Genomic DNA, 23,540 nt, shown 5'->3' with positions numbered 1-23,540 from the left:
GTTACTTAGTTGTTTCTATAATCCAAGGTCTTTGCATTGATTCTACCTCTGGTTGTGTGCCGATACTCACATCAGATCCTTTATGGACCATCAGAACCTTGTTGGATTTTATCCGACAACGTCCTTCATATTCAATCACTTTGGAAGTTCATTCCCTGATACATAATGCCTTTAGTAAATTGTATCCTCTCCTTTTGTCACCCATGCTCTACTATTGAGCTTGAGTTATTTACCCCTGAAGCTTGTGGTATATGTTTCCACGATGACCCGATGGGTTGAACCTATGCCTTTCATAGTATGTGTGAACTCGAAAGTTTTCATGAGTCATACTCTTCTGGTATTTTGCCAGATAAAAATTTTCAACACTGCAACTCCATCAAATGCGAGAAGTGAATGAAAGGGTATGCATTGGAGAAGTGGGAGTCGACCTTGAACTTTGTGTTCATGCCCATGGACACGATGTAGATCCTATCATAGAAGCTTCTTGTAATAATAACTATTTCCTTGATATGATATCGTCTAGTATCTGTGTATTGATCCTTTTGCAATCGTGGTTCCGACCATGTTCTCCTTTAAATACCATTTCTCGTGCAAGTTTAAGCACTTGTCCTCTGCAGAGCAATACCCCCGTCCAACCTCTACTTTGGTCTGTCGTCGGGTATTACCCACCTGGTATCTCAAGAATGCCAAGGAACTACTTAACTTCTTATGAGTTCTTCATCAACTAATATTCTTGCCGATTTCATTTTTCCAACGGGTTCTGAGTTGTTAGAACCCCTCAAAGACACCGATAAGTGAATGAATTCCGCACTCCGATTCAATAACTCTAAGTAATTTTTGTTGCTTGCGAGTTTAATAATCCTTCAAGTCATTCCTAGCCTGCTCGGCTATGTCATTATCGTGCTGATTTTAACTGTGCTACCTGGTCCGTCCCAGCGCACAAATTTCGACAGTGAGCTAATCATGCGTCGATCTTCCTCGTCATATCACTTCTCCTTGAACAGCAAACTTGATTTCGAGTTTGTGTCCTACCCGTGGTTCCAATAACCTTTCGCTTTCATCATTCCTTTGACTTGATGTCATCGTCGATCAATTACATCTTCTTGAATGCCTATCGACAAATTTGTCGTGATCATTGTCAACAATTTGACTTCTTCCAAGTTGTGTGTCGAAATTCAGGATGAGAAATACCATCCTTGCCCCTCAATGAATTGTGTTATCATCGACAACATTCTTGCCTCCCCTCAACACAAACTTGTTCATATTTTGTGTTGTATCTTGATTTCCCTGCTATCCAACCTATGTTATGTTCTACCGTGGAGTATTACCATCTTTGATGTCAAGAATGTCGTGAGCATTACTCCACCTCTTAAGAATTTTTGTTACAGTGATACTACTCACCATCACCATTCTTTCTTGGTCCTCGTATTGATTCCAACCAGGGTACCAACAAGTGAGCGGTGTTGTATGGATTCTGCACTTCTAGCAACCCTGTTGCTCTGGATTTACTGATCGACAATTCATGCTTAGCCTATCGGTTGTTGAACCACCATTATAATGTTGGTCGTGCTACTATAAGCCCATAATTTGGGCGCACCTTTCAACCAATGGTTAATGGTGTATGTTTTCCTCGAGCATACATCATTAAGTCATTCGATCTAGCTAATGTTATCTCCTTGTTCACATAGTTGTGGAAATCCATCTTTTGGGAATCTCAATGGAATGTCGCTGAGTCCATCAGCCACCTCCTAACCCTCTCCTTGGTTTAATGATGAACTCTTGTTTCGGAACTTGCTTTCATAATTCATTTCCCGAGAATCTTACAATGTCATCCCATCAATTTGTGTTGCACTTTTCTTCTCAGACATCCCGAGTCTGAGAAATCCTGACACCAATCAGATCTGAATCTCGGTCAGATATGATGGTTGGAACATATTTCCAAGAGTTGTAACACTGGTCTATTATGACCCAGTAAGGTGATGATACCGAGCACACCTGGCGGGAGGACCTATTGTTATAAGTTTTCCTTTTTAGCAAGGTTAGCTATTCTTCCATGAGGAAATTGTAAGACTTATACTATAAGTTATTCCTGATGCATCCATTGAGTATCCAAAGTCCGACCTTTGCTTGAAGACCATGTCAATGCTATCCGAAAGCATGTCGGTGGTACTCCGATCTTCAAAAAGAAAAGTTGAAGCAATGCTATCTTTTTTCTTTATCAATTATCCAAGACACCGTTGTATGGGTATTGTCATCAAATTCCTCTCCCCTTACCTAAATGGTTTCTACTTTCTATCCCGTCGTGGATATCATGCTCTGCTTGTCCTTGGGAAGGATATACCCTTGAAATATGTGTTTAAGCACATTTTCCTTTCCATTGTTCTGCTTAAACCTGATAATCATATTTTCCTTTCCATTGTTTGGTTTAACCTTTCTTGTGATCTATATGATATAAGCAACAATATTTCCCTGCTTATGTAAACACCTTGGTGTACAATTCTGTCAGTAAGAACCTGTTACTATTGTTGGTGACATTCCGGTAACCACCGATGGACGAGAACCTTGCCTATTGGTCCGCCTCGTTCAACGAGCAGGAAAATGGTTCTCTTTATCCCTCGCCCTTGGTACCAACGTTGTTGCCAACATAACTGACAGGCTACCATCTGACATGTCTTGCTATCATGACCGTGTAAGATGCCAATGGCCTTCCTACTTTTAACCACATGGTGGGCCCAAACCCACAGTTCCACATGATCGAAACCTGACTCTCCTGCACCCCCATGTTGCCAAAGTTATTCCTCGCGCTTTATTTCGTATATAATTCATGGGCCATCTTCCTAGTAATATACTTTCGTATCAGACGCAATACTTATTCTCATTGATCTGGACACCTTTCACACTTTGTTCAGGCATCGAACGATTGCCGACCCGCTTAAACTTCTCATAGTACCTTCTTACTTTGCTCTTTAAATTATCTTAAGTTTCAGTTCGAGAGTTACTTTCCGCCACCTTCCCCCGATGTTAGCTACCAGGTAGTCAACCTTGCAGAGGTCCGTTCTTTCGAAATAACCACCCTTTATTCTTTCGTAAGTACGATGGAGTTCCCGAAGAAAGGATGACGACTTGATCATGGTGACTTGAAGCAGAGAAATGAAGACATCAACGAAAGGGATCATCCTCTTTGAAAGGGCAGCCAAGACCGATAAGACTCGTCAGGTTTTTCGCTACCAGCACTTTTCCCCCCTTACTCCACCGCTTAAATCTCGGGACGAGATTTCTTGTAGTGGAGGAGAATTGTGACGCCCGGATAATTAAGTTACAGTAACTTTCTACTAATGATGCCACGTCACCTCGATTACTGCTGCTAATCTCACGTTAGTTCGAAACTGATTCAAATTCAAATTCAAAATCAAGCAAACAATAAAAGTTTTCAAATATTAAAACTAAAATGTTCGGGGTGAGCCAAATAATCCATACTAAATATTGGTGTAGAAACCACACTCCTCTAAAGTATTTAAATGCACCATAGTAATTAAAATAGCGGCAAAACTGTTATTTAATAAATACTTTTATATAATAAATAATTACAAAACTATTTTATTTAGGTACCAAAGTTAATGTGGCAGTAGTATATTTATAAATACAAATTTAGGTGCTAGTGTTAATTTTTATAAAACTGAAATAAAAAGGAACAAAAATAAAACAAAAAGAGGGAAAAGTCTAAACAAAGATATAAAGAAAAATAAGAAAAGGAGAAAAGCAAACCCCCCTCTCACTGGGCTTCGGCCCAGCTGGCCACCGGGCCAACCAGGCCGGCCCAGCCGCCCCCTGCTAATCCCCCACCCCGACCGAACCCTAGAGCCCAACCCCCCACTCTCCCCCCCCCCCGCACGATCCCCTCTGCCTTCCCCCGACTCGATCCAGATCGGGGCAACGGCCTCCCGACCCCCATCGCCGATCCCGCCGCCCGTCGCCCCACCTCGCCGGCGCAGAAGGCCACCCCGCGGCCCCGGCGAGCACGCCCGCGCCCGAGGGCTGCCGCCTCCGCCCCGTAGCTCCTTCACCGCCTCGACACCGCCCGCACGCCGCCGCGGCTCCCGCTTCGTTGTTACTGTGCCGCCCCGACCTCTTCTCCCTTTCGCGACATCGTCCTCCTCCTCGACTCCTCGCCGGACGCCATCGCCGCCGTCGTCCCCGTCAACGTCGTCGTCTCCGTCCTCCTCCTCGACACTCGCTGCCTAGTCCCTATGCACCGCCGTGAGCTTCCTCCATTCCCCTCTCTGTCGTCGGCGCCGTTCCCCCGCCGCGCCCAGTGTGTGCGTGGCCACGCTTCTGCGCGACCGCTCACTGGCCGCCCGCCGTAGACCCGCCCCGCTCGCGCTCGGCGCGGCTGGTGCACGCCTGTCCCCACGCGCACGCTCCACCCGCACCGGTCGCCCCACCGTGCGCGCCCGTCGCCTTGCGCCACCCCTGTGCCTGCGCGAGCCCCGCCGCCCCGCCACAGTCGTCTGCGGCCACCTCCACCTGCGCTCGTCGACTCCTCGCACCGCCGCCCCGTTTCCGTCCCGCGGTGGCCCCGTTGTCGGTCGCAGCGGCCACCCCCGGGCGTCTCGCCCACACAGGTCGGGTCGACGCCCAACACGCGCCGCTTGCCGTCTCCGCTGCCCCTGCCTGGCCGCGTCGTGGCCGCGCCATGGCCCCCTTCCTTCCCCGACGGCTGCGGCCGCCCGTTGCGGTGGCCGGCGACACCTCGCCGTTTCCCCCTGTTGGCCTGGGGGACGCTCATTCGGGCTGGCGCTCGTGTGCCCGCTGCCCGGCACCCATGCACCCAGCGCCCGTTAAGGCCATGAGCCTATGACAAGTTGGCCCCGCACCCCAGAGCGTTAAAAAGAAAAAAAAAATATATAATAATAAAAATAATTAATTAATTAATTAATTATTTAATTAATTTAACTAATCCTATTTAATTATTCTAATTAACCTGTTGGTTTAATTAAACAGTAATTAGTTTAACCTAAACCCTAATTAACCAAACAGTCTATGACAGGTGGGTCCCACTAGGCCCACATGTCAGTTTGACCGGTCAACACTTCTGTTGACTGCTGACGTCATGATGACATCAGCAAACACTGTTCTGGATAATGTTGAATTAAAGTAATTAAATAAATCCTAAAATGATTTAAATCTTTTAAAATTAATATAAAATAAACCGTAGCTCGGATGGAAAAACTTTGTACATGAAAGTTGCTCAGAACGACGAGACAAATCCGAATACGCAGCCCGTTCGTCCGCCACACATCCCTAACCTATCGAATTCGCAACTTTCCCCCTCCGGTTCATCTGTCCGAAAACGCGAAACACCGGGAATACTTTCCCGGATGTTTCCCCCCTTCGCCGGTATCACCTCCTACCGCGTTAGGGCACACCTAGCATCGCGTATTAGCTCGTTATGTTTTGTGATGTTTTGCTTGCTCCGTATTTACTGTTTCTTCCCCCTCTTCTTCTCCGGTAGACCCCGAGACCGTTGCTGATGCCACTGAATACGACTACGGTGATGACGACCCCTTCTTGCCAGAGCAACCAGGCAAGCCCCCCCCCCCCTTGATCACCAGATATCGCCTATTCCTTCTCTATACTGCTTGCATTAGAGTAGTGTAGCATGTTACTTCTTTCGGTTAATCCTATACTGATGCATAGCATGTCATTGTTGCTACAGTTGTTACCCTTACCTGCTATCCTACTGCTTAGTATAGGATGCTAGTGTTCCATCAGTGGCCCTACACTCTTGTCCATCTGCCATGCTATACTACTGGGCCGTGATCACTTCGGGAGGTGATCACGGGTATATACTATATACTTTATATACATGACACATGTGGTGACTAAAGTCGGGTCGGCTCGTTGAGTACCCGCAAGTGATTCTGATGAGGGGGCTGAAAGGACAGGTGGCTCCATCCCGGTAGAGGTGGGCCTGGGTTCCTGATGGCCCCCGACTGTTACTTTATGGCAGAGCGACAGGGCAGGTTGAGACCACCTAGGAGAGAGGTGGGCCTGGCCCTGGTCGGCGTTCGCGGATACTTAACACGCTTAACGAGATCTTGGTATTTGATCTGAGTCTGGCCATTTGGTCTATACGCACTAACAACTACGCGGGAACAGTTATGGGCACTCGATGTCGTGGTATCAGCCGAAGCCTTCGTGACGTCAGCGACTGAGTGGCGCGCGCCGGATTGGACTGGAACGCCTGCTAGGCTAGGTCTGCTTCCGGCCGCGTTCGCAACGTGCAGGTGTGCAATGGGCGATGGGCCCAGACCCCTGCGCCATAGGATTTAGACCGGCGTGCTGACCTCTCTGTTGTGCCTAGGTGGGGCTGCGACGTGTTGATCTTCCGAGGCCGGGCATGACCCAGAAAAGTGTGTCCGGCCAAATGGGATCAAGCGTGTTGGGTTATGTGGTGCACCGCTGCAGGGAAGTTTATCTATTCGAATAGCCGTGTCCCTCGGTAAAAGGACGACCCGGAGTTGTACCTTGACCTTATGACAACTAGAACTGGATACTTAATAAAACACACCCTTCCAAGTGCCAGATATAACCCGGTGATCGCTCTCTAACAGGGCGACGAGGAGGGGATCGCCAGGTAGGATTATGCTATACGATGCTACTTGGTGAACTTACCATCTACTCTCTTCTACATGCTACAAGATGGAGATGGCTAGAAGCGTAGTCTTCCACAGGATTAGCTATCCCCCTCTTATTCTGGCATTATGCAGTTCAGTCCACCAATATGGCCCTTTACACATATACCCATGCATATGTAGTGGAGCTCCTTGCTTGCGAGTACTTTGGATGAGTACTCACGGTTGCCTTTCTCCCTCTTTTCCCCTATCTATACCTGGTTGTCGCAACCAGATGCTGGAGCCCAGGAGCTTGACGCCATCGTCGACGACGACTCCTACTACACCGGAGGTGCCTACTACTATGTGCAGGCCGCTGACGACGACCATGAGTAGTTTAGGAGGATCCCAGGCAGGAGGCCTGCGCCTCTTTCGATCTGTATCCCAGTTTGTGCTAGCCTTCTTAAGGCAAACTTGTTTAACTTATGTCTGTACTCAGCTATTGTTGCTTCCGCTGACTCGTCTATGATCGAGCACTTGTATTCGAGCCCTCGAGGCCCCTGGCTTGTATTATGATGCTTGTATGACTTATTTATATTGTAGAGTTGTGTTGTGATATCTTCCCGTGAGTCCCTGATCTTGATCGTACACATTTGCGTGCATTATTAGTGTACGGTCGAATCGGGGGCGTCACAGATTTGTGGCTGCAATATGAATCTTCACCAGTACCTATACAGGTACTGTGAGGATTCATGTTGACTATTTAGATTCTACACAAAAAGATCAATGATGACCGATGTATATTTTTGATGCGTGCTTAGACTTAGCAGTTGCGTTTTTCTCTCAAACGCGCTATAGCTAAATTAGCTATAGCGCGTTTCCTAAAGTGCGCTACTGCTAGTTCGACTTAACCACCCGCGGGCTCAAAATTTCACTAAGTCCTGCTACACCCCTCTCCTCCTATTCCCCTAACTCCTCTATCGCCGCCGCCCGAGCCTGAGCCTGCCCTCACCGCCGCCGCCCGAGGCCGCCCTCAACCTCACCGCCGCCGCCCTCGACCTCACCATCGCCGCCCTCGACCTCACCGCCGCCGCCCGAGCCCACCCAGGACCGCCGCCTCCCGATCCCGAGCCCGCCCTTGCCGCCCCTACCTCTCCGTCGCCGAGCACCTCCCCGCCACCGTCTCTCCCGTCTCTGTAAGCCCCCACCCCTCCCCCACCCCCTCTCTCTCTCTGCTTAGTTAGTAGATGTTTTTTAGTAGTAGATGTTAATTTAGGGTTCATAGATAATGATTTTTATTAGTAGTAGGTGTTAATTAGTAGTAGTGATGGTACTAGTTAACTAGGGCAGTATGGTTAATAGTAGATGTTTTTTACTATTGTATAATGTAGTTTTGTTTACTGTTTTTAGTAAGTGTTTAAAATAATTATTAAGTAAATTAATAAACTAGTTGAACTAGTTTAGTTTTAGTTGAACTAGTTTAGTAAGTAAATCAATAAACTAGTTGAACTAGTTGAATTAATAGAACTAATGTATTTTTAGTAAGAAAATTAATATAACTAATTGAACTACTTTATTTTTAGAAAGAACTAATTTTTTTCTATTTATAGTAAGTTTATATTTACTAAGAACTAGTTGAATTAATAGAACTAGTTGAACATGTCATATTTGTTGTTATTTTTTTAGTTTAAGAAATTATTCGGGATGTATTAGTGATAACTTGTAGGGTTTTTGCTTTTGCAGAAATCAAGGAGCCCCTCCGTCGTCCCCGTCACTAACCCCCTCCGACCTCGAGGTGAGACCAGCCAAATCTCCATGTCAATATGAGTCCTATAAGATATATATGATGTAGATAAAAACATGTATATCCTGTGTTGCTCAAATAGGATATGTGGTTGCCCAAGTGGCTGGTCATGTTTAGGTTACACCTCCGAGTGGCCTATGTTTTGCCGGAGTGTTGATTAATTTCCGTTCCGGCAAATTTCAAGCGCTCGATATGTCCTTTTTTAGCAAAGGTCATGCCGGATTTTTCCGTGAATTCTGGCATGACTTGTGCTAGAATATGCAGGAAATATCGAGTGGCCTGGATTTTCTTGAAATAATGATCTAATTTAGGTTTTTTTAGTACATATATTTAATTGTACAAGTTTAATATTTGAATTATGAACGTAGGAAATGTCGTACTCGGACGATGAAAGTCTCCCGGAGGAGTGCAGCTGGTGCCACGACGATCGAGGTCTGTGCGACAGGTGCCCTCACCTGGACGAAGATCGACGCTTCAGCATTAAGCTCGAGGAGACCTTCGACGTTGAAATGGTACGCAACGACGACAAGTGTTTTTTTCGTAATTAAGCACGACTTCAACTATTTCAACGTCTAATTTTCATCTTTTACAATTCGACTAGCTTATCCCATGCCATGCAAGATGCTATGTCTTGGAGAGGATGGGTTTTGAAGACCATGAAAATTTTGAAACAAAGAAAATACACCTAAGGACCCATCATGATATGGATTTTGAAGTAAATCTGTACAATTCTCAGAGCGTAACCCATTTTGGTTGCCAAAATTGGGAAGCACTTTGCAAAATGTATGGTTTTTATGAGGGTATGATTGTCACCATGGATCTTGGTGATCCTGACATCGAGCAAAACAATATGGACATTTGGGTCCTTGTTGATACGCTTCCGATTCTACAGCTATGTGAGTTTCTCAAACATAGTTATTAACTAATTTATATTGTTTATTTCAAAATAGTTGACAGCTTATTTCCATTGACAGCTTATTTTCATTCTTCAAAGAATGTGCGGAAGATGGTAGACAAAACCCACTACACCGATGGCTCCGAATTAACTTATAAGGCGAAAAATCATCTGATCGCATTTTGTACTTTCTTTGAGAATTACAATACCTATTATCGAACTCCTCCAAATTATGGTGAATACGTGCCACTAGTGCACGTGTTGAACCACGATAACTTCTATGGAGATACCCTGGTAAGATTTTTTACTATTACGACATCCGTGCATCTTTTGCATACTTCTAAAACTAGTACATCATTACTAACTACAAAGTTATTACTATGTTTTTCAACAGAAAATCCCGATGGATTGTGTGCCTCATCTGATGTATCAGAATGGTCGCCTTGAAGTTCTGAACATACAGCCAGGTCATCCTACGGATCTCACCTGTGCATATCGGATTTCTAAAACCGGTGAACACATGCTAATCAAAGAATGGAAAAAATGTTTGGACATTCGTAAGGAGGTTCTTGGAAGCAACATTAAGCGAAAGGCAAGAACTGGAGACAGGATAATCTCCATTCTCCATAATGGAGAGCCAGGGGCTATCTTGTTTTTTGCTATTTTACCTTAGAGAATATAGTAGGTCCTAAGAGAATGTAGTTGGTCCTATGAGGTACAATATGTTTATTATGTGATACAATGTGTTAGAATTGATGATGATGAGTAGTTGTGATTATGACTAGTGACCAACTTGCTATGTGATGTCTCATCGATGAAAACGATGATCATGAAGAGGTGTTATATGACAATGATGTATTATGATGATAAGTTGTTAATGATATGATGATGATATTTATTATATCATTGCGTGAAAGAACCGCGGATTAGTTTCAAGTGGATGTCCATCCACTTGAAACTAGTCCACGGTTCTTTCACCCAGTGATGTAATAACTCATTATGATGTAAAAACAGTCTCTAAATTGCTGCTGTACGAAAACTTGTATAGAGGTGTATGAATACAACATGAAATAAAAAAGAAATAAAATACGGAATAATAGTGGTAGCGCGGGCTGGGAGAAGCGCTACTCGTAATTACCAGTAGCGTTGTGTGGACAAAGCGCTACTCCTAAGTCGGTGTAGCAGTAGCGTGGGTTAACCAACACTACTGCTAACCTTTAGCTGTAGCGCCGTATCAGTAGCGCTCCTGCCTGCGCTATTAATAGGCCTAAAACCCGCGCTGCTGCTAGGCTTTTCCCTAGTACTGATCTTATGGTATATAATCCCGTTTTCCCTAGAAAAAATAATGAGAGGACTTTCAGGACGGAGTGCCGCCGTCTCGAGGCGGAACTTGGGCAGGAGCACTTTTGCTCTCCGGCGGAGCGATTCCGCCGGGGATACTTCCCTCCATGAGGGGGAAATCGAAGCCATCATCATCACCAACAACCCTCTCATCATGGGAGGATCAATCTTCATCAATATCTTCACTAGCACCATCTCATCTCAAACCCTAGTTCATCTCTTGTATTCAATCTTTGTATCAGTATCTCAGATTGGTACCTGTGGGTTGCTAGTTGAGTTGATTACATCTTGTAGTTGATGCTAGTTGGTTTATTTGGTGGAAGATATATATTCAGATCTATTATGCTATTCAATACCCCTCTGATCTTGAACATGAATATGTTTTTTGAATAGTTATGTTTGTTCTTGAGGACATGGGAGAAGTCTTGTCTTAATTCATCATTCAATTTGGTATTCGTTCTGTATTTTGATGATATGTATGTTGTTGTTTTCCTTAGTGGTGTTATGTGAATGTCGACTACATGACACTACACCATCTATGGGCCTAAGGGAAAGCATTGAGGAGTAGTTATTACATGATGGGTTGCTAGAGTGACAAAATCTTAAACCCTAGTTTATGCGATATTCCGTAAGGGGCTGATTTGGATCTATATGTTTCATGCTATGGTTACATTTATCTTAATTCTTCTTTCATAGTTGCGGATGCTTGTGAGAAGGGGTGATCATAAGTGGGAGACTTGTTCAAGTAAGAACATCACCCAAGCACCGGTCCACCCACATATCAAATTATCAAAGTAACGAATGTGATTCAAACAAACATGATGAAAGTGACTAGATGAAATTCCCGTGTGTCCTCAAGAACCCTTAGCTTCTGATAAGAGATCATTCCGGCTTGTCCTTTGAAATAACAAGGATTGAGCTACCTCTCCACAACTTAGTTACTATTTCTACTTGTTACTTGTCACAAATTATCTTGCTATCAAACTACTTGTCACCGATAATTTCAGTACTTGTAGAAAATACCTTGCTGAAAACTGCTTTCCATTTCCTTCTGCTCCTCGTTGGGTTTGACACTCTTACGTATCAAAAGGACTATGATTGATGCACTATACTTGTTGGTCATCATGGGGGGAGAGCGAGGGAGAGGGAGAGAGGGCGAATGGAGAGGAGAGTTCAATCCAGACGGCAACACAGAGAAAGATCCCGACGTCGCGCTAGTAGGGAGGCGGTAAGTAGGTGTGCTGGTGTGTGGCGCGCGCGGTGTCGAGCGCTGTCACACCTATTCCTATTGGTCGAGGTAGACGATGACTGGCACGGGCCAGTTGGGCTAGGCCAGGTAAGTGACAGGTAACACTCTATCCTTTTCTTTTGTTTTTCTATTTTCTTCTATTTGTCTGATTTAGAATATAAACCAAATCACTTTATAAAATCCTGAGAATAATTATGGGCACTAAATGAATTATTCTAGAGTCCCTTAGTAATTTTTGAAATTATTGGACCATTTTAAAATATCTTTAGGATTTAAATGCCCCAATTCGTATACAGTATGGTTTAATTCAAAAATCTAGAATGTCCTAGAAATAGGTGCATCATTTTTGACAGAGGTTTTCACCTTTTATAAAAAAATGAAGAACTTTTCTAAAGGGCATTTTGGGTTCATTGAAAAGATATAAATTTGAACCTAGGTGAAATAATTATCTGCTACGGTTTGATCATCCCCATTTCAAATTCTTTTGAATTTTAGACATGATGGATTAATGCAATGCAACTATTTACAAACAATTTCTAGGGTTGTGACAATATAGGTACGTTCCAAGCGCCCAACACATATACCTTGTCTATGAGATCACAAAATGTAAGGAAACAATTAATTTATGACTTTGCATGAAGTGATGATGTGAGAGTGTTGCATGGATATGCTTATCTAAAATTGCAACTTATAACTTCACATGCATGTCATGGTTACATGGCTAGGAAAAATAGGTAGTGGGCTATGTCATAATTAAATCTAATGTGATTTAAAAATACTTACAATTCACTAATGCATGTTGCATGGTAGAGGATTATCATGCTTAGATTGGGCGGATGCTACTGGCTCTAGTTAGTAAATCTAATGGCTACAATAAATTTTTATGACGTGAAAGCATGCATGTTGAGATAATTAGAACTAATGCAGACCATTCTTTTAGGTATAAGTAGTATTACATATATGAAGGGGAGTACATATTGTATGAAGAGTGGAAGTATATACCCCTATATGTTAAGAATCTGAATTCCCCCATAAAACAACAAAGTAGACACACTCCCAATTTCACTCAAATAGATATACAAGTCTTGGGAAATCCAAATGAACTGGTTTACAAAGGAGTAGGCAAGGAAAGGTAGATGAGGAAGACAATGAGATGAGACACATTTCTTGTGTGTTGGTCATCAACGACAGGACGGAATCACAGTTTTTATCATTTTTTAAAGTTTACCATGATTTGATCTCATTTTGTAAGTATGTCATGATCTGAGTTTTTTTGTCACACCAACATCCTTGCCGTTTGCATTGCATGGGAAACGGCCAAACATTGTGGCCCATGGCGCTTTTAGTGAGGAGATATCTACTACAGTTAGACCCACAACCCCCGTTGCTACACATACTGGACCAATTACTAGAGCTCGTGCATGCCAATTAAATTACCAGGTACTTACATTTCTTTGTAACGATTCTAATGTTCATGAGAATATGATGCATCCTAAATTGGATACATTTGTTTTGCTTACAAATGAAGGATCCATCATGGACAAGAAGGATGAACGTTGGAGCATGAAGAAGCATGGAGATGATGGTGCGCGCTAGGGGAACAAGAATAGAGTTTCTAGTGGAGTTCTCAACACTTTGGAGCCTCCACGACGACATACAAGGAACAAACGAAATATACAAGATGGTCTTTTATAAATTTAGTTCATAGGTTAATATAGGTGTTGCGCCACCTTATTGCTTGGCCCGGCCCATGTAGTTTCGAAACACACTTAGTATGCTATTTTTAGAGTCCGTATTAACAGGGAAAACGACTTAGGACAGAATTTAGTCCCACCTTGCTAAGTGTGGACGAAATTCCCCTCGGTCTCTCTGTAAATACAGCCCTTAGGGCATCGTTTTAGAATTGGGTTTAGTTTAGATTGAAGTTTGTCATAGTTGCAACCCGCGTCCTTCGTTTGTGTTCAACGACTAGACCAAGACGTCATAGAACCCTAGTTTCATCAATAAAGCTTTCCTCTTATATTCGCAATATCAGGATTGCAATATAAATTTCTTGCTTGTTCTTTCTTTGCGTGTAGGAAATATACCCTCATGGTTAGTTTGATCATGCTCCGGCATGGTCAATAACCTCTTGGAGTTGGTTTAGCGATTGCTAAGGCACGACGTCTTTGTACGTTCACGGTCAGATAGTCAAACTCTACTCCACTGAAATGATAGTTACCATCAAATCGATAAATGGGACACTTTTGCCCCTATCAGTTTTCCCTTAGCCCATGTAGTTTCATCCCAGACGGAGACACCAAGGCCATGTCATTTCGCGTGCAACGCAAACGCCGGGTACGTTGGCGTGATGAAAAAATGTCAGATCCGAATAAAAATTCCATATGAGGTAAAATCATGCTAATCCTTTCGTTGAAGGCCAAAACAGTGATTTTGGCCTCAACAACCATGACAGACGGGCCTCCCTTCCTCAAGTACTTGGTGTGTTCAGCTCTGCCAGTGACCTTTAGTTCAGTAGCAGCACCAGCGTAGTATGCTTGGGTCAACGCCGGGTCACCGGAGATGACCGGGATGTGTCATAGGGTGGCCGTGTGCGAGCCATTCCATGAAACAAACATGCCCCTCCTCTATCTTTGCTCATTTTTATTGGAGCGTTAGAGCCAATTAAGCTATGCTAGCCTATAAATCCACTATGTTTCCCCGTCTTCTCTTTTATTTGGAGCGTTGGAGCCAATCAAGCCATGCTACCGCATAAATTCATTTAATGAAAATCAACAATCTCATTTAAGCCATGCTAGCCCATAAATCATGTAATTAGAGTCAATCGACCGTGATAATGATAGAGGCAAAGGTGTCACGTCTTTCGGTGAGATGCTGGCTATCGTTTTTGGTGGAGTAGACTTTTACGATCCGACTACGAACGTGCGAGGACGTTGCGCCTTAGCAATCGCTAAACCAACTCCGAGAGGTTATTGACTATGCCGGAGCACGATGAACCTGACCACGAATGTCTATTTCCTGCAAGCAAACGAAGAACAAGCAAGAAACTGAAATTGCAATCTGCATATTTCTAATATAAGAGGAAAGTTTTATTAATGAAGGTGGGGTTCTATGACGTCTTGGTCTGGTCGTTGAACACAAACGAAGTACGCGAAGTTGCAGCTATGGCGAACTTTTAATCTAAACAAAACCCAAGGAAAAAGGTACAAGATGGATCTACTTATATAGGAGCAAGGGGTGGCGGCCAAGGAGGTGCAAGGACGTCCCAAGGCAGCCTAAAACTAACCCAAGGTCGTACAAGGCTCATGGGCCCAAGTGGAGGTGACGCAACACCTTTGGACTTGTAGTTTGACTCGGATTCTGCTGCAGCGTCAGATTGTTTCGTCGATATCTCAACGCCCCGGACGAATTTGAAGGTGAAACCCATTGGGTTGGAAAGAGCACGAAATCTACTTTCCAACAAAAAAGAATCATCCAATTTGGAGTCCGTATGAAAGAGTTCTTGGCGGTTTGATTCAGGTATGTCTGTACAGTCCGAATCTGAATCTATCTTCTCTTGGCCCAAAAGACTTGGACTCTATCATCTCTTGGCCCAAAAGTGACGTGAGAGGACTTTTTGAACATCACCTAAACTTCTCTTTTTCCCTTATTCATATGTGGATTGTCCAAATGTCCCATACACATGCAATTAGACATGGCACAAAAGTATGTGAAGTATTTTTTGTCCTGGATGACATAAATAAATTATTGCATAGTTTACATTAGAAATTACCTCACAAATATACATGTATGCAATATTTTTGGTCCTATCCAAGGTATCATGTCCTCATCTTCTAACCCACAAATCATTTAAGCCCACCTGCATGAGTGCACACCCCCTCCTTTATCGAGTATTCTCTCTTTTACTGGGACGTTGTTTCCTCTGTTTCTTCGATCCCGAGGTAGCTTTCACGCGACTTGCAAACCTATATAGGATTGGTGGAATTTGATGTAAAGAATTGAGGTGGGACTATTGGGTAACAAACCCTATTTCAAAGCATAGGTAGACCCTAGCTCGGTTGGGTACAACCTTCTGTATAGAAGGGGAGGTCATCACTTCGAACTTCACACGAGCCAAAATATTTTTAGTTGCTCACTATTACCTAATCTTCAAAAAAGAAAGAGGCGGAAAAGCCCATGCAGGGGACGAACACAAAAAGTGGGAAACTAGGCGGCGGCTCAGAACAAGAAACTACAGGATTGAACTGATTGATTGGCTTACGGAAAAAGAGCTACGAATGGTGATTGGATTGATTGATTGATTTAAGAAAAAAGAACAATGGGCGGACCAACAACGCACAAAAAAATTGGAGGAAGAAATCTTCCTCCCTTTATTAGTAGGTATAGATATATTATGTAACCCTGCTTTTTGTATAAACAACATCATGGTATTAATTTTTGTGAAAACTAATAACGTAAAAAAGGCCCTATAAGAAATAAAAAAGGGTGAGCGGACCGAGGTATGGCGGGCACATGAATGATTTTTCTTCAAGAATTATTTTTAGCCATAATTGATCACATAAATGAGTTTAGCACTTCCCAAGTTCTTGGTCTACCCCTTTGAGTTAATTAACGAATTAATGACATATTTCATTCAAATAAATAGTAATCCTACATACTTACTAAATATGGATAGAAAAAGGCTTAGACTTGTGCCAAGCAAACTGAAGAACAGTGATGCACTAATTTTAGCGCCCAGTTTCACTGCAAGAAAGTAGAGATCATAAATAGGTAGCTTGCATTCTCATCCATGAGTGCATCCACTGGACAGGGTTTGCCACTCTAGGTGCTATAAAGAAGCTATCCCCTCCTCTAAGAACGGGCTACGCACCTCGTCTCGTCTTCTTCCTCCTCGTTTGGTCTCTTCCATCCATCACCATTGTCTAGCCTGTTCGCAGATATGGCGGGGGGCGTGGTGATAAGCTCCTCCGGGGGCAAGGTGTACCCTGGCCACATGACGGCCTTCGTCTTCTTCTCCTGTCTCGTCGCCTCCTCTGGTGGCCTCATCTTCGGCTACGACATCGGCATCTCTGGTACCGCCAATTACTTCATTGAAACAGTGAAATGAAATACAACTAACTGGCAATGAGAGAGTGAAAATTGTGTGGATTCCATCCCATGAAGGTGGTGTAACATCCATGGACTCGTTCTTGAGCGAGTTCTTTCCGTCGGTGTACGCCCAGGCCAAGGCAAACAAGGAAAAGAACCAGTACTGCAAGTTCGACAGCCAGCTGCTGACGCTATTCACGTCCTCACTGTACCTGGCCGCGCTAGCAACATCGTTCCTAGCAGCGTCAGTGACGCGCATCTTCGGCCGGAAGTGGTCCATGTTCTGTGGCGGCATCACCTTCCTCGCGGGCTCGGCACTCAACGGCGCCGCCACTAACGTGATGATGCTGATCCTCGGCCGCATCCTCCTCGGCATCGGCGTAGGCTTCGCCAACCAGTCCGTCCCTCTCTACCTCTCGGAGATGGCGCCGGCGAACCTCCGGGGCATGCTCAACATCGGCTTCCAGCTGATGACCACCATCGGCATCCTGTCCGCCAACCTCATCAACTACGCCACCGTTAGCATCGAGGGTGGCTGGGGCTGGCGCATCGGCCTTGGCCTGGCTGGCGTCCCGGCGCTCATCATTACCCTCGGCGCACTTGCCCTGCCGGACACTCCCAACTCCCTCATCGCCCGCGGCTACACTGCGGAAGCCAAGAAGGTGCTGGTCAAGGTCAGGGGAACCTCGGACGTGCATGATGAGTACGATGACATGGTGGCCGCCAGCGAGGAGGCCAAGGCCATCGAGCACCCTTGGCGGAACATCCTGGAGCGCAAGTACCGTCCCCAGCTGACAATTGCTGTGCTCATCCCCTTCTTCCAGCAGCTCACCGGCATCAACGTCATCATGTTCTACGCGCCCGTGTTGTTCCTCACAATCGGCTTCGGCGGCGACGCCTCGCTCATGTCCGCCGTCATCACGGGGCTTGTCAACATGTTTGCCACCATCATCTCCATCGTCTCCGTGGACCGGCTCGGCCGCCGTGCCCTGTTCCTCCAGGGCGGCACACAGATGTTCGTGTCCCAGATAGTGGTGGGGACTCTGATCGCTCTCCAGTTCGGCACCACGGGCGAGGGGGAGATGTCGCGCACCTATGCCATGCTGCTGGTGCTATTCATTTGCCTCTACGTTGCCGGGTTCGCATGGTCGTGGGGGCCGCTGGGCTGGCTCGTTCCCAGCGAGGTGTTCGCGCTGGAGATTAGGTCGGCAGGGCAGAGCATTGCCGTGTGCGTCAACATGACACTCACCTTCATCATTGGGCAGGCGTTCCTCACCATGCTTTGTCACCTCAAGTTCGGCCTCTTCTACTTCTTTGCGGCGTGGATGGTCATCATGACGACCTTCATCGCCCTCTTCCTGCCAGAGACCAAGGGGGTTCCCATAGACGAGATGAACCTCGTCTGGAGCCGACACTGGTTCTGGAGCAAGTACGTCGTCCAGGCAGGCGGCAGCAACCGCAGAACACACGGCGTCTAGTCTAGCGTCTTGCTTTTTATTTAGCGAGCGTGTGTTGTGCTTCAGATGTAAGTAGTCACCATAAGAATTTTGGCAGATCAGTTTTACTACCGTCGGATTTTAATTCATAAGTTTTAGGACATCCCTCAAGAGAGATGTTTTAGGAAGTCTACAAATTGAAATGTAGAGATGGACATTTTTTTAGTGATTTCCCGTTGTAGAGAATATTGTCTTCTTTTTCCTTTGAGGAAAATAGAGAAAGCCTTTTTCTTTGAAATTGAGCAACATTGTAAGCGATAGAGTTTAAAGTCAAGAGTTGAACTCAAGACCTCAGCTTCCATCCCGACTTGACGAACCATCTGGGCTGAGCTAATGTTTCAACAAAGCTTTGCGTCGTTGTTTATTTCACTATCGCGCTGAACGTCAAATGATCTTCAGTGAGAAATGAATATATAACACCTCCCAAAGAACCTGAGTTACCACTCCGTAGTATGTAACTTATCATGCCTGCAATGCGCGTGTTACCATATTATACACATGGAGGTTACCAGGGTGTGTTTAACCAAAAATTAACTCTCGATCAAAGTTATCACGGTGTTGTACGTAAGGTATCATGTCTACGGCGCGTAAGTACCATATTATTCACATAGTAATTACCAGGGGTATGTTTCAAAAACAAATTTACAGAGGATAAAAAAAGTTAACATAGTGTTTGTATGTAAGTTATCATGCCCGCAATTCATAAATTATAATGCTATTTATACTATAGTTTACGGTGTATATTTCAACATGCCATTTTTTGTGGGCCGGCCCATGAGCACGCGTGCCCAACACGTAATGGGTTAGCCCGTCATGCGACTAAACATGCCGTTCTTGCCCGTGGCACGCCGTGAGGTCTGCTCATCTCCCGAGGTGAGGCCCGCGGGCTGACATGACATGTTATGTTCTTTACACAGAAGTTAGCGTGGCTATGTTCTAAAACTTGTTTTCCCGCGTCGAAGTTATTGGTGTAATTGAGTGCCATGAGAGTTTTGGTGATTGCTAGGTAGAAGCAGTGAGAGACTAATGTGTTTGCTAGTGCACATAGAGAGATTTTGATGTACGCTGGAACCCTAGGGGCCGATCTTTCACGAAATGGAGTGGATTCTATGAAGAACGTGAAGAACACGAGGGGAAAGCACAAGAGAAAGACACTCAAATCAACAAGAACAATCACACATGTGCTAGATCCATGAACATGAAGAGTGATACAAGATCCAAATGCAACAAAGGACGATACAAAAGGGAGTAGTTCTTCTCTATGAGGAGGTCTTGAGGGGTCTTTCCAGGAGGGGTCTTGAATCCAGTTGGGGCATCTTCTCCGTAGAGGTCGTGAACTCTGGTGGAGAAGGTATCAAGCGGATGAGCAAAGCTCTATCTCTCAAATGAGATAATCCTTTGGTAACCCTAGAAAAAAGGCGGCGGAGGAGTATATATAGTCTAAGTGGGCCAAGGGGTACATGGGCCTTGACCCAACACACTGTGCGTAGACAGGCGTCAGTTGTCCGGCAGCTACCGGACGTCCGGTGGCTCGTGAGGGTCTGGACATCTGGTAGCGGTCGGACGTCCGACATTTCGGCTCTTATCTGGTGGCGTCGGATTTCCGGCAGACGTCGAAAGTCCGGTCGTCAGTCATCCGGAGACTTCGGACTTCCGATAATTAACATTCTGTTGTGTGACACCGGTCGTCCGGAGAAGCTCGGCCGTCCGATCGCTGGGATGAGTCGGATGTCCGGTCGGTGTTGGTCGTCCGGCGCTGTAGAGTCGATTGCTGGGACTTGGCTGGCAGGCTGGCGCTTCAAGCGTCGAAGGTCCGGCCTGGTCTGGCCGTCCGGTGGCTGGAGATTTTCCGGCAGCTCTTCTTCTTGTCCTTCATACTTGGTGTCCTCGTCGTCTTGGCCGTTGGGTGTAGTTGCTCCGTGGCTATCCTCTAGGTACCCGATCACACAAAGTGCTTCCACTTGAGGTAATAGCCATGTCTCACATGTAGAAAGTGGCAGTTCGGAGAGGAGCGAGTTTACCTTATCTTCGATAACCTTTGCTCAAGCTCGTGTCATTGGTCCAAGTGGTGTCATGGGAGACATAGGTAGGTCCATGGGGATGACCATAGGATGCTCCACATCATCTCCCCTCCCTTGGGAAAGATTCGACCTCAGATCGAAATCCTCATCACCATGGTAGGGCGAGAGATCTTTGACGTTGAAGATATCGCTCACGGAGTACTTGTCACGCTGTATGTCGATCATGTACGCATTGTTCTTGTAGCGCTCGAGCACCTTGAAGGGTCCGTTGGCTTGTGGTCAAAGCTTTGACTTGCATTCATTGGGGAAGCGTTCCTTACAAAGTTGTAGCCACACAAGATCTCCAATGTTGAATATCATGGGTTGCTTGTTGATGTTGAGCTTGGTCGCGAGTCGTTGTACTTGGTTCTCGATGGTGTGCCTTGTATCTTCATGCATCTTCTTGAGATAGCTCACTCGTGCATTTGCATCCATATTGATGTGCTCTTGTAGTGGTAGCGGTAGAATGTCCAATGGGGACAACGGGTTGAAGCCGTATATGACCTCAAAGGGGGACTTGACGGTAGTAGAGTGTCGTGCTCGATTGTAGCTGTACTCGGCGATGGGTAAGCACTATTCCCACTCCTTGATGTTCTTCTTGATCAACACGTGTAGGAGAGTAGATAGCGTCCGGTTTGTGACCTCCGTTTGGCCGTCGGTTTGACGATGGTATACCGAAGAGAACAAAAGCTTGATTCTGAGCTTGGCGCATGAGGTCTTCCAAAAGTATCTTAGGAACTTGACATCGCGGTCCGAGACAATCGTCTCTGGCACTCCATGTAGGCGCAATATTTTTCTACAAAAAAGATTTGTAACATGTGAAGCATCATCTATCTTGTTGCATGGGATGAAATGAGCCATCTTAGAGAATCGTTCCACAACAACAAACACAAAATCTTTGCCATTTCTAGTTCTACGCAAACCAAGCACAAAATCCATACTAATATCTTCCCATGGTTGACACGGAATAGGAAGTGGCATATAGAGACCATGGGATTGAGCTTTAGACTTAGCCTTGTGACATGTAGAGCATCAGTTGGTAAAACGTGAGACGTCGCGGAACATGTTGGGCCAAAAGTAGTTCTTTGAGAGCGTAGTGAATGTCTTGTCGCGCCCAAAGTGTCCCATAAGTCCTCCTCCATGAGATTCTTGCAAAATTAACAAACGAAGAGAAGACTTGGGGATACAAAAGTTTGTTAGCTCTCATAAGATAATCATCTTTGATGTAATAGCGTTCCCAAGACACATGCGTCAAACATTTGGCATAAGGAATAGAAAAGGTAGGATCATGCGCATACAAGTCTTTTATGTGCTCAAAGCCAATGACATTCAATTCAAGTTAGGTAACAAGCATGCATCTACAGGAAAGTGCATCCACCACAACATTCTCTTTGCCTTTGATGTACTTGATGACATAAGGAAATGACTCAATGAATTCACTCCAATTAGCATGACGCTTGTTCAACTTAGTTTGACCCTTAAGGTATTTGAGTGTTTCATGATCTGTGTGAAGAATGAACTCATGAGGGCAGAGATAATGCTCCCAAACATGCAAGACTCTCACTAAAGCATATAATTCTTTGTCATAGATGGGGTAGTTAAGTTGCGCTCCGAAAAGTTTTTCACTAAAGTGAGCTATGGGGCGCTTCTCTTGCATCAACACACCTCCTATGCCATAACCGCTAGCATCGCAATGTATTTCAAATGTCTTATAAAAGTTGGGTAATGCAAGCAAAGGATCATGTGTAAGCAATTTCTTAAACTCATTAAATGCGGTATCTTGGGATGGTCCCCAAATAAATGTTGCAATTTTTTACTCAAAGCATGCAAAGGGGAGGCAATAGTGCTAAAGTTCTTAACGAATCGACGATAGTAACCGGCTAGGCCAAGGAAACTTCGCACTTGTTGCAAGTTGGTTGGTTGAGGCCAAGTTTTAATAGCATTGATCTTAGATTCATCTACATGAACACCCTCAGAACACACAACAAAACCAAGAAAACGAGCTTATCAACACCAAAAAGGCATTTGTCCATATTAGCATAAAGGCGCTCTTTTCCAAGAGTTTGCAAAATGGTTCTAAGATGGGTGACATGATCTTTGAGAGATTTGCTAAATACAAGAATATCGTCAAAATAGACCACAACAAATACGCCAATGTATGGGTGAAGGACGAAATGCATCACACGCATAAAGGTGTCGGGTGCTTCGGATAAACCCATTGGCATGACCAACCATTCATACAAACCAAACTTGGTTTTAAAAGCGGTTTTCCATTCATCGCATTCTTGGATGCGTATTTGATAGTAGCCACTTTAAGATCAATTTTAGAGAAAATTGTGGCTCCACTAGGCTCATCTAGCATGTCATCTAAGCGTGGAATGGGATAGCGATATCTTACCGTGATAGCATTGAGAGGACGACAATCGGAACACATGCAATATGTACCATCTTTGTTGGGAACAAGGATTACCGGTACGACACATGGGGTCAAACCTTATCGTACATGGCCATTGTCGATGAGTTGTTGTACTTGCCGTTGGATCTCCTTGGTTTCCTCGGGGTTAACGCGGTAGGGATACTTGTTAGGAAGAGGTGCTCCAGGGATGAGGTCGATTAGGTGTTCAATGCCTTGTAGTGGAGGTAATCCCAGAGGTAGCTTGTCAGGGAAAACATCTTGGAATTCCTGCAATAGAGAAGATAACACTAAAGGTAGATGGTGAGAGGTGTTAGTTTTAGGTGCCTCGTCCTTGCACAATAGGACATAGTGCATAACACTTGATGGGTTCTCACACACTTCTCTTATCTCACTTTTGCTAGCAAATATCACTAAGTTTTTCTTGTCGCTCATCGTGGAGGCACTCAATTTGGGCTTGTGGCGCCCACTCTCTCTTTGGTGGTTCGCTCTCTCACTATTTTCTCCATGATGGTTGGTAGCTTGCTTGTCGGCGATCACTTGGTTTGGAGACATAGGTCATAGCACGTACTCCTTCCCT

The 23,540-nt window shown here is 45.0% G+C and overlaps 1 protein-coding gene across 1 annotated transcript; it reads left to right on the top strand.

The window, feature by feature from the left end:
• Positions 1-16,842: 16,842 nt before the first annotated feature.
• On the top strand, positions 16,843-18,469 carry LOC109787447 (sugar transport protein MST5). The gene is made up of 2 exons (XM_020346001.2): positions 16,843-16,975; positions 17,067-18,469. The coding sequence occupies exons 1-2, from the start codon at positions 16,843-16,845 to the stop codon at positions 18,467-18,469; spliced, it is 1,536 nt and encodes a 511-aa protein (XP_020201590.1).
• The last annotated feature ends 5,071 nt before the right edge of the window (positions 18,470-23,540 follow it).

The sequence above is a fragment of the Aegilops tauschii genome, chromosome 7 (genome assembly GCF_002575655.3).
Source record: "Aegilops tauschii subsp. strangulata cultivar AL8/78 chromosome 7, Aet v6.0, whole genome shotgun sequence".
Taxonomy (NCBI): Eukaryota; Viridiplantae; Streptophyta; class Magnoliopsida; order Poales; family Poaceae; genus Aegilops; species Aegilops tauschii.
The sequence above is the reverse complement of the archived record's forward strand: the minus strand, read 5'-3'. Positions and strand labels throughout refer to the sequence as shown.

What these genes read in the sequence shown, in the direction of transcription:
- LOC109787447 (XM_020346001.2), top strand. Translation starts at nt 16,843, where the DNA reads ATGGCGGGGGGCGTGGTGATAAGCTCCTCCGGGGGCAAGGTGTACCCT. An exon ending in CTACGACATCGGCATCTCTG is followed by an intron (nt 16,976 to 17,066) that starts GTACCGCCAATT and finishes CATCCCATGAAG; the next exon opens with GTGGTGTAACATCCATGGAC.